This window comes from Mustela putorius, unplaced genomic scaffold, assembly GCF_011764305.1.
Source record: "Mustela putorius furo isolate JIRA1106 unplaced genomic scaffold, ASM1176430v1.1 tig00003863_pilon_pilon_pilon, whole genome shotgun sequence".
Classification (NCBI taxonomy): Eukaryota; Metazoa; Chordata; class Mammalia; order Carnivora; family Mustelidae; genus Mustela; species Mustela putorius.
This window is the reverse complement of record NW_025422015.1, coordinates 6,223,496-6,241,072: the sequence shown is the minus strand read 5'-3', so window position 1 is coordinate 6,241,072 and position 17,577 is coordinate 6,223,496. Positions and strand designations below refer to the sequence as shown.

Sequence of the window (17,577 nt, the reverse complement as noted above, 5' to 3'; positions counted from 1 at the left end):
TCATTCTCTCTCCCTGACAAATAAATAAATAAAATCTTAAAAAAAAAACACAAAACCTCATAAAAAAAAAGTCAAACCATGGAACTATATTCCTCCAAATTTCTTCAATAACAATTAAAAGAAAATAGTTCACTGGTATAGTAACAAAATTATCTCAATTCTCCTCTAAATGTCCAATCTTGGCCTACGGTCCTCAATTTCTAATGCACTGAAGAAAGTATAAGATAAAATTATTTACTTCCCTGTGCCAAAAGTAAACCCCTGCTAAAAAACCCTTCAAGTCATAATTCACTTCTGGTCCAAATGTAGATGAATTATAGAATACCTAATGTTACTACAAAATAATGTAGGCACATTCATACATATATACATGTTTAATAAGTTTATGCTTTGTAGTTTTTGAATTTTAATATAAATCAAGCTTAAATTCCACCCTTAAGTATAGCTATTAGACTTCAATCAAGTAAAAGAGCCAATAAGATGGGAATTGAAAACCATGCAGCTTGTCCATTTTCTCACATATCGTAAGTCTCGTTTTATTTTATTTTTTTAAGATTTTATTTATTTATTTGACAAAGAGATGGAAAGTACAAGCAGGGGAAGCAGCAGGGAAAGGAAGAAGCAGCCTCGTGATGAACAGATAGCCCGATGTCGGGCTCGATCCGAGAACCATGCAAGACCTGAGCCGAAGGCAGACATTTAACCAACTGAGCCACCCAGGCGCCCCATAAGTCTCATTTTAAAAACATGAAATGAGGAGAACTGTTCCATTCACTTCTTGTTTTAAAGCAAAAATGTGTGTGTTGGAAGTGGGACAATCAGTCAATTATGTGTGTGTGTATATATATGTACTTATGTATATATATTTGTATGTACACACATATACACATATACATACATATTTTTCTTCCCCACTGTAAAAAGATTTATCTGTAAAATCCATCACTACAAAATTCACAGATTCATCAAAAAATGTTCTTAGAAAATCACCAATACCTAGCTTTTCTAAAATCTCTTAACTCTAGAGATTACCTTCTTATTGGTCCAAATCTTGAGAATATTATCTCCAGATCTTCATCAGTGGTCACCGGATTCAGTTTACACACAAACAACACATTTTCTGGAGGTTTAATATCTGCATCAGGTAGGTCTCCCACCTAAATCATAAGTAAACAAAAATTTAAATCAATTCCTTTGTTGTTTCTTTTCTAAATACCCTATCTAGCCCAAAATGCTGATTTCTCTAAACAGCTAAATTTATATTAGAAATCTACTACAGAAAAAAATTTTTTTTTTAATTTTAAAAATTAAAAAAAAAAGAAATCTACTACAGGCTTAGTAAAAGAAATCTAAGTATGATTTCAAAATTTGAAATTACAGGGACACCTGGGTGGCTCAGTGGGTTAAAGCCTCTGCCTTTGGCTCGGGTCATGATCCCAGGGTCCTGAGCTTCCCCCTCTCTCTCTGCCCGCCTCTCTGCCTACTTGTGATCTCTGTCAAATAAATAAAATCTTTTAGGGGCACCTGGGTGGCTCAGTGGGTTGAGCCTCTGCCTTCAGCTCAGGTCATGATCTCAGGGTCCTGGGATCGAGCCCCACATCGGGCTCTCTGCTCAGCAGGAAGTCTGCTTCCTGCTCTCTCTCTCTCTGCCTGCCTCTCTGCCTACTTGTGATCTCTGTCAAATAAATAAATAAAATTAAAAAAAAAAATTTTTTTAATTGAAATTACAATGTTCCTGGTAGTAATATTAATAGCTAACACTTATCCACCTCTGACTTTGTATGAACAACATGTTTGGCACTTCATATACACTACCAACCAATTCTTAAAACAACCCATGGTTTCCATTTTAAAAATGAATAAAGTTAAATTCAAAAACATTAAATAACTTAAGGCCACATAGCAGTATGCAAGAGTTGGGATTTGAACCCAGATCTATCTGGCTTCAAAGTCCCAATTTTATCTCCTATTTTACTTTTTTCAAATATTTCTTCTATTAAAAAAAGAATTTATATAAAGTATATCTAAGTTAAGAAGCATGAAAATAAAAAACACCCATGATGCCAACAACTAGCTTAAGAACCAAAATGTCGGGGCGCCTGGGTGGCTCAGTGGGTTAAGCCTCTGCTTTCGGCTCGGGTCATGATCCCGGGGTTCTGGGATCGAGCCCTGCATCGGGCTCTTTGTTCAGCAGGAGCCTGCTTTCCTTCCTCTCTCTCTGCCTGCCTCTCTGCCTACTTGTGATCTCTGTCTGTCAAGGTACAAAAAAAAAAAAAAAAGAACCAAAATGTCCCCTGATCCCACTGACTCTGCTTTTCTCTTTCTCCCCAGAATACCGAATGTCCTACTTTTCGGTTTTCTTTTTTAGACATTCCCCTGGATCTTCAGTTTTCCCACATAAGTATGTATCCCCAGCAATACAGTTTTAGTTTTGTTTTTAAACTTTTGAAAAATATTATTATCGTGACTCTAGACTTCTGCACTAGTAATGTCCCATTCTTTCATACTGTTGTTCGATATGAAACAGCAACAATTCCTGGACAGTGTTTCTAGCTTTTTACTCTTATCCTCATTATCATCTTCTACTTCAGCCAAACTGAAGTCAACTTCACAGACAACTACTGCACTGCACAGGGAATTCCACTGCCTACGGAAGAACCGTTGAGGGTGACTGTGGGAGAAAACCATGATGATGGAATTGGTTTCATCGTGGGAAAACTGTATTTCCCATGGATTTTTAGATAAGAAAACAATATTGTTTTATCCATATATTCAAAAACTCTCAGAGATAATTTCTGATAACATCATGTAAAATGTCTCCTCTTTAAAACACACTTTAAAAAAAATTTTTTTAAGATTTTATTTATTTATTTGACAGAGAGATAAGAGAGCACAAGTATATGAGCAGCAGGCAGAGGGAGAAGAAGAAGCAGCCTCTCCGCTGAGCTGGGAGCCCGATGTGGGACTCAATCTCAGGACCCTAGCATAATGACCTGAGCCTGAGGCAGCCACTTAACTGCCTGATCCACCAAGGCGCCCTAAAAAAAAATTTTTTTTAATCAGAAACAGTAATAAGCAACAGAGCCAGTATGATCTGCTCAGTGTTTCTGAAGCCAAAGACGATAATCTGGGGTACCTGGCTGACTCAGTCAGTAGAGCATACAACCCTTGGTATCGGGGTCATGAGTTCAAGTCCCATGTTGGGCGTAAAGCTTACTTTAAAAAAACCTTTTTTTAAAAGAGATAATAGGGACGCCTGGGTGGCTCAGTTGGTTGGGCAGCTGCCTTCGGCTCGGGTCATGATCCCAGCATCCTGGGATCAAGTCCCGCATGGGGCTCCTTGCTCGGCGGGGAGCCTGCTTCTCCCTCTGCCTCTGTCTACCTGTGCTCTCACTCTCTCTCTCTCTGATAAATAGATGAAATTTTTTAAAAAATAATAAATAATAAATAAATAAATTTAAAAAAGAGATAATAATCTATGTCCAATAAGCAATAACCCAGTATGTAAGGGAAAGAGCAAATCAGTAAAAATTCTGAAAAGCACCTATAATACTACATCTAAAGGAAGCACAAAAGGAAAAACAAAAAAGGTTATTGAGTTAAAAAAGAATTAGCTACACTACTTAGTCAAAAGTAACTTTAAAATACTATAAGGGGGGCACCTGGCTGGCTCAGTCAGTGGGACATGTAACTCCTGATATTGGAGTTCTAAGTTTGAGCCACACACTGGGTGTAGAGATTACTTAAAAATAAAACCTTAGGGATGCCTGCATGGCTCAGTCAGTTAAGCGTCCGACTTTTGATCTAAGCTCAGGTCTTGATCTCAGGGTCATGAGTTCAAGCCCCACATTAAAAATATAATAATGATAATAAAAATTTAAAAATAAAAACAGAAGATAGGGGGCACCTGTCTCACTCAGGTGGTAGACATATGACTCTCAATCTCACGGTCGTGAGTTCAAGTCTCATGGCTGGGCACAGAACTTACTTCAAAAAAGAAAATGGCAGTACCCAGCTGGTTTAGTCGGAGGAATATATGACTCTTGATCTTACAGTAATGAGTTCAAGCCCCAAGATTACTTATATAAACAAAACTTAAAAGGAAAAAAAAAAGATGAAACCTATTAATACTGAATATCAAAACAACACAGGATCACCTATTAGAATGGCTAAAAATCCAAAACACTGACAACATCAAATGCTGACAAGGATGTTGATCAACAGGAACTCTCAATCAATTTTTTTTTAAAGATTTTAATTATTTTTCAGAGAGCGAGAGAGCACATGCACACAAGCAGTGGGAGTGGGAGGCAGGAAGAGAAGCAGGCTCCCTGCTGTACAAGAAGCCAGATGGGGGACTTAATCCCAGGACCTTGGGATCATGACCTGAACCTAAGACAGATGCTTAGCCAACTGAGCCACCTAGGCATCCCTGGAACTCTCAATCATTACTAGTGGGAATACAAAACGGACAGCCAGTTTGGAAGACAAGCTTGGCAGTTTCTTAAAAAGATAAACAATCTTACCATAAATTCCAGTAATTGCACCTTTAGATATTTATCCAAATGAGTTAAAACATCTATCTATACAAAAACCTGCATACAAAAGTTTATTGCAGCTTTAGTCATACTTGCCAAAACTTGGAAGCAATCAAGACATTTTTTTTTTTTTAAGATTTTTTTTTTTTTTTTTTTTTAATTTATTTGACAGAACACAAGTAAGCAGAGAGGCAGGCAGAGAGAGGAGGAAGCAGGCTCCCTGCTGAGCAGAGAGCCCGATGCGGGACTCGATCCCAGGACCCTGAGATCATGACCTGAGCCGAAGGCAGCGGCTTAACCCACTGAGCCACCCAGGCGCCCAAGACATTTTTTAATAGGTAGATGGATAAACAAACTGTGGTACATCCAAACAATGGAATACAATTTTGTGATCAAAAGAAATTAGCTATCAAGCCACAAAAAGACATGGAGGAAAGTTAAATGCATATGGCTAAGTGGAAGAAGTCAATCTTAAAAGGCTATATACTGTATGATTCCAACAGTATGACATTCTGGAAAACACACAAGTATGCAGACAATAAAAAGATCAGTGGGGGTTCCCGGGGGCTCAGTCGGTTAAGCATCTGCCTTCAGCTCAGATCACAATCCCGAGTCCTGGGATCAAGTACTGCATCAGGCTCCTTGCTCAGCAGGGAGACTGCTTCTGTCCTCTGCCTCTGTCTCTCCCTGATAATCTTGTCCCCACTCCACCCCACCCCAAATGAATACATAAAATCTTTAAATAAACAAAAATAAAACAATACAAAACAAAAGATCAGTGGTGGGGCGCCTGGGTGGCTCAGTGGGTTAAGCCTCTGCCTTCAGCTCAGGTCATGATCCCAGGGTCCTGGGATCGAGCCCCACATCGGGCTCTCTGCTCAGCAGAGAGCCTGTTTCCCTTCCTTTCTCTCTGCCTGCCTCTCTGCTTACTTGTGATCTCTTGTCTGTCAAATAAATAAATAAAATCTTTAAAAAAAAAAAAAAAAAAAGAGAGAAAAAAAAAAGATCAGTGGTTGCCAGGGGTTCAGGCAGGGAGAGATGAATACACAGGGATTTTTAGGGCAGTGAAACTACGCTCTATGATACTATAATGGTAGATATATATCATTATACATTTCTCAAAACCCACAGAATGTATACAAAGAATAAAACTTAATGTAAATTATGGACTTTACTTAATAATATATCGATATTGGCTTACCAACTGTACCACACTAATGCAAGATGTTAATAAGAAAACTGTTGGGGAGGGGTAGAGAGCTACCCAGGAATTCTCTATACTTTCTGTTCAATTTTTTTTTATAAACCTAAAACAGTGGGGCACCTAGGTACCTTAGTAGGTTAATTAAGCATCTGCTTTCAGCTCAGGTCATGATCCCAGAGTCCCACAATTGAGCCCCATATCTGGCTCCCTGCTCAGCATGGAGTCTGCTTTTCCCTCTCCCTCCGTCCCTCCCCCTGCTCCTGTTCTCTCTCTCTCAAATAAATAAATAAAATATTTTAAATACATAAATAAATAAACCTAAAATAGCTCTAAAAAAAATAAAGTTTTATTTATTTATTTGACAGAGATCACAAGTAGGCAGAGAGGTAGGCAGAGAGAAAAAGGAGGAAGCAGGCTCCCTATGGAGCAGAGAGCCCCATGTGGGGCTCCATCTCAGGAACCTGGGACCATGACCTGAGCCAAAGGCAGAGCTTTAACCCACTGAGCTCCCAATTCTTTTGGGTGCCCCAAAAGAATTATTCTTTAAATAATATTTGGTCTAATAAACACTCTTCAAAAATGAGATGAATATAAACAACTGAAATTCAATGAATATTTGTAAATTGTACATCCACTACTCATCTTTTAAAAAGGCACTTGGCACTATATTGATTTTGGAACCAAATTTGTTTACTATCACGTATTATGTCATATAAAATTTAATCCAGAAAAAAAAATCTTAAATTTTTATTACTCTATCAAAGAGCCAAAAATAGGGATGCCTGGGTGGCTCAGCTGAATGAGCATCCAACTCTTAATTTCAGCTTGAGTCATTATGTCAGGGTTGGGGATCAAGCCCCACATTGGGCTCTATGCTGTGTGTGAAACCTGCTTGAGATTCTTTTCCCCTCTCTTTCCCCAAAGTCCTGCCCTCTCCCTATCTTAAAAAAAAAAAAGAAAAAAAAAGAGCCAAAAGTAAACTCATAATGAGTTATATATGAAATAAACTGCAGAACAACTATCTGAACAAAGATAATCATCTTACCATTTCTAATAGAATAGCTTGAGTTTTGGCCTCTTTTTCCGCCTTTATTTCTTCCACTTCTTCAGCTGATCTTCCTTTGAAATCATCAATTTCTTCATCTGCTCCTATTCGACCACTCTGTAAAGGCAGAAGTTACTTAAACATATAGTGAAAAAATGGAAAAATCTGACAAACATGGGAGATGTGATGCTTTATCCTTAGTTCCATCAAATGTGTTAGAACAGAAACTGAAACTTACAAGCCTCCAAAAATTGACTGAAATTAATTTGATAATATGAGCCAGACGAAGCTTCTAATTTATTGTTAAATCAAGATAAGCATTATAAAGAAACTATCTGGTATCCAACTCAGTGCTGAATGCAGAAAATAAATGATCTTAAAAATTAAGCACCAAATCCCAACTATGAAGATCAATTCAGCTTTGAGAAAGCTTCATAAACAGAAACTTATACCTTAAAAAATCTGAAGGGAAAGTCTGCATTATTCCACAAAAATTTCTGGGTTCTAGCATGGCTCCAGAGTATTCTCAGCTGAAAAGCTCCCTTACAAGATAATAGTTTACCTTAGCCTTAAAGCTACACTCCTAGAGTTAAAAGACAAGAAAAAACATTTTTGCAAGGTATTTACATAAGCTTTCAGAGCTAAGGCTCTTCTAGTGGAACAGAAATTGAAAAAAGGAAATTAGGGATATGAAAAGATAGCTAGAAAAATGAGTATCTCTATGGAAGGGAAAAAGAATGCTAAACTTGTCCTAGTAGAACTGATCAAGAAAGACAGTCATTCTGAAGAAGTTTTAATAGACTAAAAAGCAAAATCTATGCGAAGCATTAATATGCATGTACATTCAATCACAAGAGGACTCTACTTACATCTAGCTGTTCCCTCGTAGGTTCTGGTGACCGATCAGGAATTAATAAATCAGGAGGGTCATCAAATGGATCGTCTAAAATCACTGTATGATTTATCCTTACAAAATAAAACCGGGCCAAAGGTTACATTTGCATTATTTCAGAATCCATGTTTTACTTTTTATAAAGATTATAACAAATGTCTTAAGTATTTCTAATGCCCCCAAATCATAGGCATTTAAATTTTAATGCACAAGTATGTGTTACTAGAGTATACTTTCACAATTAGTGTTACTGTTTCTCATTGTTCGATATTAGATTTACTACTCTGCATTACTCTAAAAATGTTTCTAATATCAATATATCTAACTCTAGGTATTTCTGCCATATTTTTCAATAATACACATTTTTAAAAACTAAATTAAGGATTAATAATTCTCCCAACATAAGCAATTATAAATAATTAGTAAAAGTATAAAAATACAAAAGGTCTTTTTTACTTTATGAATAGTACACCAGGATAGCAACCACACCTGATATCTTGATATGGTACAAAGTCCTTGTCAACAAAGGTCTCATTAATTTTCTTAATTATGTCCATGCCTTCTGTCACCTCACCAAACACTGTATGAACACCATCAAGGTAATCTAGATTATCTCCTGTGGTAATAAGAAACTGAATAGAAAAACATAGAAAAATATACACATATATATATATATAATCTGTAATTCAAACTGAAATCAGTTTCAGACTGACAAAAATACACAAAAGCAATACTCTACATTCACTGCATGGATTCTTACCCACTTGGTACTAGTACTAATTAAAAAGTACAAGCTTATATGTAAAATATCAATACACACATAGATGCTTCCCTGATTCTTAAAAATACTTGGGCAAGGGGCACCTGGATGGCTCAGTGGGTTAAGACTCTGCCTTCAGCTCAGGTCATGATCCCAGGGTCCTGGGATCCAGCCCCACGTCGGGCTTTCTGCTCAGCGGGGAGCCTGCTTCCCTCTCTCTCTCTACCTGCCTCTCTGCCTACTTGTGATCTCTGTCTGTCAAATAAATAAATAAATAAATAAAATCTTTAAAAAAAAAAGTTTCCTTCTCTACAATAAAATAAAATAAAATACAGTACTTGGGCAAACCAAAGCTCAGTTTCTTCACATGTGAACTGTGAGGGGAAAAAAATGGGTTGTTGTCAGGATTAGACAATGAATGGAAGATTCTCAACATGATCTGTTTTGAAGTAATAAATACCAAAAGAAAACAGACCACAATGTGGACATTGATGATCCATGGATAGTAGAATGTGGATAATGTTATTTTTCTCCCATGTACTTTTCTCTATTTTCTGAACTCCTGACACTGGACATGACTTACATTTAAAAGAACAAAGTTCGGGTGACTGGGTGGCTCAATTGGTTAAGCATCTGACTCTTGATTTCAGCTCAGGCCATGATCTCAATGTTGTGAGATCGAGCCCTGAGTCAGACTCTGTGCTGGACATGGAGCCTGCATGGATTCTCTCTCTCCCTCTGACCCTCCCTCTCTAATAAAAAAAAATATAACTAACTAAATAAATTTTTTAAAAAGAACAAAGTAATTTCTTTAAAAGATTTTATTTGTAAGTAATCTCTACACCCAGCATGGGGCTCAAACTCACCCCCGAGGAGTCACACATTTTACGGACTGAGCCAGCTAGGCACCCAGCAAAATAACTTCTTTATATAGAAAAATATACAGTATATTTTTCTTCTAACAACTATCTTTGAAATTCTTTTTTTTTTTTTTTTAAGGATTTTATTTATTTGACAGACAGAGATCACAAGCAGGCAGAGAGGCAGGCAGAGAGAGAGGGGGAAGCAGGCTTCCCGCTGAGCAGAGAGCCTGATGTGGGGTTCGATCCCAAGTCCCTGAGATCATGACCTGAGCCGAACGCAGAGGCTTTAACCCACTGAGCCACCCAGGCGCCCCTAAAATTCTCTTCTTATTGGATAGTTTAAAAAGATACCTTGTGGCGCTTTCCAGTCCTTCATTTTATTTTATTTTTTTTTTAATATTTTATTTATTTATTTGACAGAGAGAGATCACAAGTAGGCAGAGAGGCAGGCAGAGAGAGAGAGAGAGGAGGAAGCAGGCTCCCTGCTGAGCAGAGAGCCCGATGCGGGACTCGATCCCAGGACCCTGAGATCATGACCTGAGCCGAAGGCAGCGGCTTAACCCACTGAGCCACCCAGGCGTCCCACCAGTCCTTCATTTTAAAACAAAACTCATCTTGGAGTGCCTGGGTGGCTCAGTCTCTGAGCCTTAAGTCTCTGCCTTCAGCTCAGGTCATGGTCCCAGGGTCCTGGGACTGAGCTCTGCATTGGGCTCCCTGCTCAGCAGGGAGTCTGCTGTCCCTTGCCCCTCCCCTTGCTCATGCTCTCTCTCTCTCAAATAAATAAAATCTTTAAAAAAATATTCTCTAGGGCGCCTGGGTGGCTCAGTGGGTTAAGCCGCTGCCTTCGGCTCAGGTCATGATCTCAGGGTCCTGGGATCGAGTCCCGCATCAGGCTCTCTGCTCAGCAGGGAGCCTGCTTCTTCCTCTCTCTCTCTGCCCGCCTCTCTGCCTACTTGTGATCTCTGTCTGTCAAATAAATAAATAAAATCTTTAAAAAAAAAAAAAAAAAAAAATTCTCTACATAAAAAAATAATAATAAAAATATTAAAAACTCATCTTCTTACTCATTTCCTAACCTGAGATCCATGTTGATCACTGCCATTGTTCACCATGGACACAGTGCCCTTCTTCTTGTGCTTAATTCTTGGCACTTTTTCAGCCTCGAAAAAGCTTGCTTGATCACCATACAGTTGACTGAAAATACATATAATAAAGTTATAAAATATAAGTACTCTCAACATGAAATGCAAAGTACTAGTAACAAGTAGGATTATCATTTCTTTTTAGAAATGCCACTATGATTAAAATACTTTTTTTTTTTTGCTATAGACATTTAGGGAGATTGAAAAAATAAACTATATTTGAATTGTATTTTAAAATGCAGATTGAAATATGTTAGGTAACACTGTTGAGACAATTCTATTTTTTCTCATTTAAAAAATAAAAGAACTCACCCAAAAACAGACTCTCCTCCACGACCAGTCCCTGTAGGATCACCAGTTTGTATGATAAAATCCCTCTGTAATAAATAGGATATTTAGTTAATTCACAGAGTTTGCTAAATGGTTCCAATAATATAGGACATGACTAATATCCACCAACTCACCTGTACATTATGAATAAGACAATAATTATAATACTTTATTTTGCACAACTTCAGGAAATTCAAGCAGGCTGAAAGAGAAGTAAATAGTAAATTTATCATAATTGTTCACAAAAACATTTTAAACCAAGTAAATGCACAGTTGGCATAATTTAATTTCTAAATTATCAAACAAATACCCCTAATGGTCAAATATCCTAAATCATAAAAAAGATGTAAGTGTACAAGAAGGCAATAAATTTTATATTTCAATATATTTATCTTTGTATTCTCTTTTTCTTAGGACTTCTTGGGCATCTGAACTAATACAGGAAACTGACAAGTATTTGGGATAGGCAACCATTTATTAATGGATTAGTTCTGCAAGAGAAAAAAAAACCCAAAGAGGATACTATAATGGAAAAGAATCTGAGTTTCTGAAAAGGGGTACAAATTATATAAACTAGAGAAAATCAAGTATCTGAGACCAATTTCTTAAATGACTAAATAGCTCCTCACAAAAATCCATATACTTATCATGTAGCAGCTTTCTCATATAAATGTACTCATTACTCAATAAATATTTACAGAGTCTCTTCTAGGTGCTTGGCACTGCTATCACAAATGCCATTAAACCACAGTCCCTCCCCTCAAGAAATTCATAGTCTAGTTGTACACTAACAAACTCTCCAAACACTAAGCTGGAAATCAGACAGAAAGACATATTAGGCTATCCAGAGTCCTTACACCCAAGAAAAAATAGTTACAAGACCAGATATATCTAATACCATCTGTGCCATTTATATAATAAAATGGTAAAAAGTGGTTTTTAAAAAGCCACAAGAGTTCAAAAGAGATTGTTTCTGGCCAGGGAAATTAGAAGACCTTAATTAATAACAATTAATAAGAAGCGCCACCTGAGAGGCTCAGTGGGTTGAGCCTCTGCCTTCGGCTCAGGTCATGATCTCAGGGTCCTGGGATCAAGGCCCGAATCGGGCTCCCTGCTCAGCAGATCCACCCCCCACCCCCCGGCCTGCTTACTTGTGATCTATCTCTGTCAAATAAATAAATAAATAAATAAGAACTTTAAAAAAAACCCCACAATTAATAAGAAGAGGCTTAAGGGGTGCCTGGATGGCTCAGTGGGTTAAGCCTCTGCCTTCAGCTCAGGTCATGATCTCAGGGTCCTGGGATCGAGCCCCATATGGGGCTCTCTGCTCAGTGGGGAGCCTGTTCACCCTCCCCCTGCCTACTTCTCTGCCTACTTGTGATCTCTGTCTGTCAAATAAATATATAAAATCTTTAAAAAGAGGCTTAAGGTGGGCATTAAAAGAACTACACAAGCCAAGAGTAGAGAGTGAACATTTCAAGTTGGGAAGACAGAATGAATAAGTCTGGATATGCAAATATAAATGTATTTTGAAGGGTCCAAAATACCAACCTAAGCTCTGTAACACTCTGATAATACAAAGTGATAGAGGGTAAATAGACCAGCAGGGCAAGACGGGCCCATGGTATTGAAAGTGCTTGAGTATCAGGATTTTTATTGTTTGCCTAGAAAAATACATTTCTGGGATTACTGTTTAATGCAAAAAAGTAGTTCTTTAACAAGAAAACAAAAATAATGGATCTAGGCAGTGATCATCAATGGCTGCCAAAATTTTTAAATGAAAAGCTAATGGGGACACTGCAACAGACACAATAGGTAGAAAAGCCTGAACTCACCAACCAATTTTAACTTCACAGGAAGAACCAAGCAGACATGATGTGCTTCCTGAATGTGATGCAGCTTAAGTGCAAAAGACCTTATATGAAAATATTCTTGCCAAAAACATTAAACCTGTACTTTATCAAGACTAGACTTAAGTGGCAATTATGAGAAACAGAATAGATAAAAATACATTTAAATATACAACAAGGATAAAATCAGTCAAATCCAAAATGAGGGAAATTCTATAAAATAAATCACTCGGATTCCTTCTCAAAAAAATTGATACGGTAGAGGTGCTGGGGTGGCTCAGTCAGTTAAGCCTCTGACTATTTCAGCTCAGGTCATGATCTCAGGGTCCTGGGATCGAGCCCTGTGATGGCTCCACTCAGAGTCTGCTTGTCCTTCTCCCTCTGCTCCTCTCCTGCTCATTCTCTCTTTCTCTCTCTCTCAAATAAATAAATAAACTTTAAAAAAAATGAAGTTGTTAAGGGAAAAATGGGGGTGGGGTGGGGAAGAATCTACAGATTAAAAGATATCAACCAATATAACATACATAAATCTAGATCTTGGCAGTTTCTTCTTTTTTTTTTTTCTTTTCAGCATAACAGAATTCATTGTTTTTACACCACACCCAGTGCTCCATGCAATACCTGCCCTCCATAATACCCACCACCAGGCTCCCCAACCTCCCACTCCCTGCCCCTTCAAAACCCTCAAGTTGTTTTTCAGAGTCCATAGTCTCTCATGGTTCATCTCCCCCTCCAATTTCCCTCAACTCCCTTCTCCTCTCCATCTCCCCATGTCCTCCATGCTATTTGTTATGCTCCACAAATAAGTGAAACCACATGATACTTGACTCTCTCTGCTTGACTTATTTCACTCAGCATAATCTCTTCTAGTCCCGTCCATGTTGCTACAAAAGTTGGGTATTCATCCTTTCTGATGGAGGCATAATACTCCATAGTGTATATGCACCACATCTTCCTTATCCATTCGTAGATACTGGCAGTTTCTTACAAAACTAAACACATTCTTACCATACAATTTAGCAATCTAGCAGATATACCTCTTGGTATTTACTCAAAGAAGATGAAAATGTATTTTCACACAAAAACCTGCACACATGTTTATAGCGGATTTGTTCACAATTGCCAAAATATGGGAACAACCAACTTGTCCTTCAGCAGGTGACTGAATAAATAATATGTGGTACAACCAGACAATGGAATATTATTATTTGTTACAAAAGAGAAATGAGCTATCAAGCCATGAAAAGACATGAAAGAACCTTAAATGTATACTACAAATTGAAAGAAACCAATCTGTAAAGACTACATACCGTATGATTCCATTCATGTAACATTCTGGAAAAAACCAAATCTATGGATATGGTAAAAGATCACTGGTTGCCAGGAGATGCAGAGAGATGTGCAAACAAATAGGGAGAGCATGATTTTTCTGTGTGATACTGTAATGGTGGATATATGCATATATATTTGTCCAAATCCATAGAATGTACAACACTTGGATTGTACCTCAGTGTAAACTACGGGTTATGACATGTCAGCATAGGTTCATCAAATGTACTACTGTAATGTGTGTACAGTATTACATAGTACAAATAATACAAATGTACAACAAAGGTACACTCTGGTGGGGGATATTGAAAATGGGGGAGGCTTCCCATACGTGGCAATAGGGGGTATACGGAAAATCTCTCTACATATCTTCCCTTCAGTTTTGCTATGAACCTTAAATTGCTCTAAAAAATAAAGTTTTTTAAAATAGGCAAAAGGGGTGGTAACCGGAGCATAATGATTAGAGAAACTGAATTACTGTCTTACACCCGAAACTAATGTAACATTATGTGCCAACTAAACTCAAACAGGTTTTAAAAAAAAAAAAGGCAAGGGGGAGTTCTATAGATCAAAAGATATTTAAGAGCTGTATCAGCCAATATAATAAATGAACCTTGTTTGGGTCCTTAAATTACCAAGTATTTTTTAAACACTTACGAGACAAAAGGGAAATATGAATAATACCAAAAAATTATTGCCAATTTTTTCAGATGTGAAAATGATTTGTGGTTATTTTTTTTAAAAGATTTTATTTATTTATTTGAGAGAGAGAGAGAATAAGAGAGAGAGAGAGCATGAGAAGGTGGAGGGTCAGAGGGAGAAGCAGACTCCCTGCTGTGCAGGGAGCCTGATGCAGGACTTGATCCCAAGAGCCGAAGGCAGTGGCTTAACTAACTGAGCCATTTGTGGTTATTTTTTTGATCACTTTTTAGAAATACAAACTGAAGTAACCACAGATTAAATAAGTCCCATGTAATGGATTTATTACCAAAGAATCCAGTATAAATGAAACAATATTGGTTATGTGCTGACAAGTTCATTAACTGGTCATTGGCACAGGAGGGCTCATTTTCATGACTCTTTCTTCTTCTTTATATAAGTTTTCTATAATAAAAAGTAAAAAAAATAAAAAAGGAAAGAAATGGAAGGGAGAGAGGAAGGGAGAGAGGAAGAAAATTAAATCTGGATATATTTACTATAAAGTGTAAGTAGTTATACATGTAAGTAAATATCCAGTCACAGGCTTACAAATACATACAAATGGGGTAGGCTTATGTTTTTAGTCTTCCAAACCACCTTTGAAGAATCGCTATTTGTCTATTCTGTCTGTGTGAACTAGGTAGGATAACCCTACCTCCCCTTTAGTTCCTCACAACCCTGGGGAAAGAGGCCCATTCATTTATCAGATGCTGTCCCACATAAAGAGAGTATCAAACAAATTCAAAGGAAAGGAAAACCAAGAGATGAAAAATACAATTGCCTATAATATCCTTTGAATCCCTGGATCCCACCATTCTTAAAGCCAAGCTTACCTCAGTAACAGGAAGCACTCAATCATTTTCTTTGTTTAAGCCAGTTTGAGTTTCTAACATCTGCACTGAGAATCCTAACTAATGAACACATTTATATACATTAGTCAATCAAGTAATGAGCCTTTAGTGTGTGCAAAGTGGCAGGCACTGCACCAGGCACTTAGCATTGAAAGACAAGGAAGGAAGGCATAGTCTCTGCCCTCTTGGAGTTTCCATTCTTGAGGGAAGACAAGATTTGCAAACGATTCCAGGATAACAGGTAAATGATACAACAAAATGTGTTACATGCTGTTTTAAAAGATCTCAGAGCAGAAGAAACAGACCTAATTCTGCCCAGGGACAAGGGAGAGCTTCACAGAAGAAATCATGCTTGATAAGCAGGAAGTTTGCCAAAAGGACAACAGTAGAAAGAAACATGGAAGTAGAAGCAACAGTACGAGAAAGGCATGGAAGTATAATTGAGCATGTAGTGTTGGGGGTGGGGGGTACAAATCAGTGTAGGACAGAGTGTAATATGGCAGAAGAACACTGTATGTTCTGTTTCATCCTCTTTGACAGACTACATGCCAGGGGGACAGGATCCTGATTGTAACTAATCTCTGTGGCCTCTAGTTTCTCCAGCTCTGACACTGTCTCCACACTGTTGCCTGTCATCTTTCTAGAACATATGTGCCATGCCTCAATCCTGCTTTTAAAAACCTTCAAAGATGCTAGCCATCAGTAGGGCACACAAGACTATTCACATCCACCTAACTAACATAACTTATACAACCAGATTCATACTTTGCCATTCCAGCTCATGTATCATTCTTTCAAGCCATACCAAAATACTTGCTGTTTCCAGAAAATTCCAAGAAAATTAAACAAACAAACAAAAAAACCGAACAAACAAAAAAAAAAACCACCCTCATTCCCACTCATCTTTGAAAGAGCTAGTTCAAGTGTTCTACTTTCTTGGCTTGCTTTGCTTGCTTTGCTTCTCCCCGCCTCCAACGGGGAAGAATTACTCCCTCCACTGGTTTCCATAGCAACTTACATTCTTCAACTACAACACTTACAATGGACACACAACACTTAAAGGGGCTCCCAGGTCTCTTTCTCCCAGTAGAAAATTAGACCGTCAAGGACAAGATGCCTATCCCAGAGCTTGGCACAGTCTCGCACAGCAGACGAGGAGTGTTTGCTAGGGCTCGGTGCACATCTCCGGACAGCCCTTCCTCCACCCAGGAGGGATGCTCACACTCACTGCTCCAAACACCATCCTTCCCGCTTCCATCAGGACTTACTGATTACACACCAAGGAATACAGGTTGTGTTCCTCTCACGAGTAAAGCTCAATAAATAGCCACAAAAGCTATGCGCATAGTATATGCAGCCGGCATTTCCACCCCCCTCCCCGCACACACAAGCACACATCACAGGCATTTAATGCCACAAGCACCCGCCACCCGATCGGCTCGCCCCAGATACAGGAGAGAGGCTGCTCCTCACAAAAACTTTTCTTCGAACCACGGCCCGCTAATAAAATAGCCCTGTCGTGGGACCAGTAGCCCAGAAGCTCGAACCCAGTCAAGGGGACCCGGCAGCGAAGAAACAGTGAGGAAAGGAGATCGGGGCCAGGGCCAGACGGGACCGGGGCCCGGGTCTCACCGCGCGGCCGCTCCTCAGTGTACAGATCGATGACGACGTCGCCCAAAGTTGTCTCCAGCAAAACCGCCATGGCGCCCGCTCCTCCTCCGCAACGAGCCGCGGGTGTGACAGGCGCAGCCCGTCGTGGATCTACGCCTCACGTCACTCACGGCGCGACGCCTTTTACGTCATCCCTCCGGCGACGACCCTCCGGTAGCGGTCGGTATGGTCAGCGCCTGGCCCTCACTGGGCTGGAGTGGTGACCGTGTGTCCCGCCTCCGACGCGGCCCGTTTGAAAATCCTGATTCTTCCAGGGCAACTGGCGCAGAAGCCTGTAGCTCAAAAGGACTTTTGTAAAGGGTTTTGTGTCCACTTCAAGAACGGGGGCACCTTCGAGCGGCCCTTTTTTCTCTCTGCTCCTTGGGGAGCATTGAGAGCGACCGCGGCGCCTGCTTCTCCCACG

General features: G+C 38.9%; 1 protein-coding gene across 1 annotated transcript in view; it reads right to left on the bottom strand.

Moving 5' to 3' along the window:
• Window positions 1-17,274, bottom strand: part of PPIL4 (peptidylprolyl isomerase like 4) — a 38,454-nt gene extending 21,180 nt beyond the window's left edge. The window contains exons 1-8 of the mRNA XM_004752774.3: window positions 17,136-17,274; window positions 10,909-10,976; window positions 10,757-10,821; window positions 10,379-10,496; window positions 8,169-8,311; window positions 7,657-7,753; window positions 6,788-6,904; window positions 1,033-1,157 (exon numbers count right to left, since the gene is read on the bottom strand). Of these exons, the coding sequence (XP_004752831.1) occupies window positions 1,033-1,157; window positions 6,788-6,904; window positions 7,657-7,753; window positions 8,169-8,311; window positions 10,379-10,496; window positions 10,757-10,821; window positions 10,909-10,976; window positions 17,136-17,205 (803 nt within the window). The 5' untranslated portion in view covers window positions 17,206-17,274. The remainder of the gene's footprint in view (window positions 1-1,032; window positions 1,158-6,787; window positions 6,905-7,656; window positions 7,754-8,168; window positions 8,312-10,378; window positions 10,497-10,756; window positions 10,822-10,908; window positions 10,977-17,135) is intronic.
• Window positions 17,275-17,577: the final 303 nt, after the last annotated feature.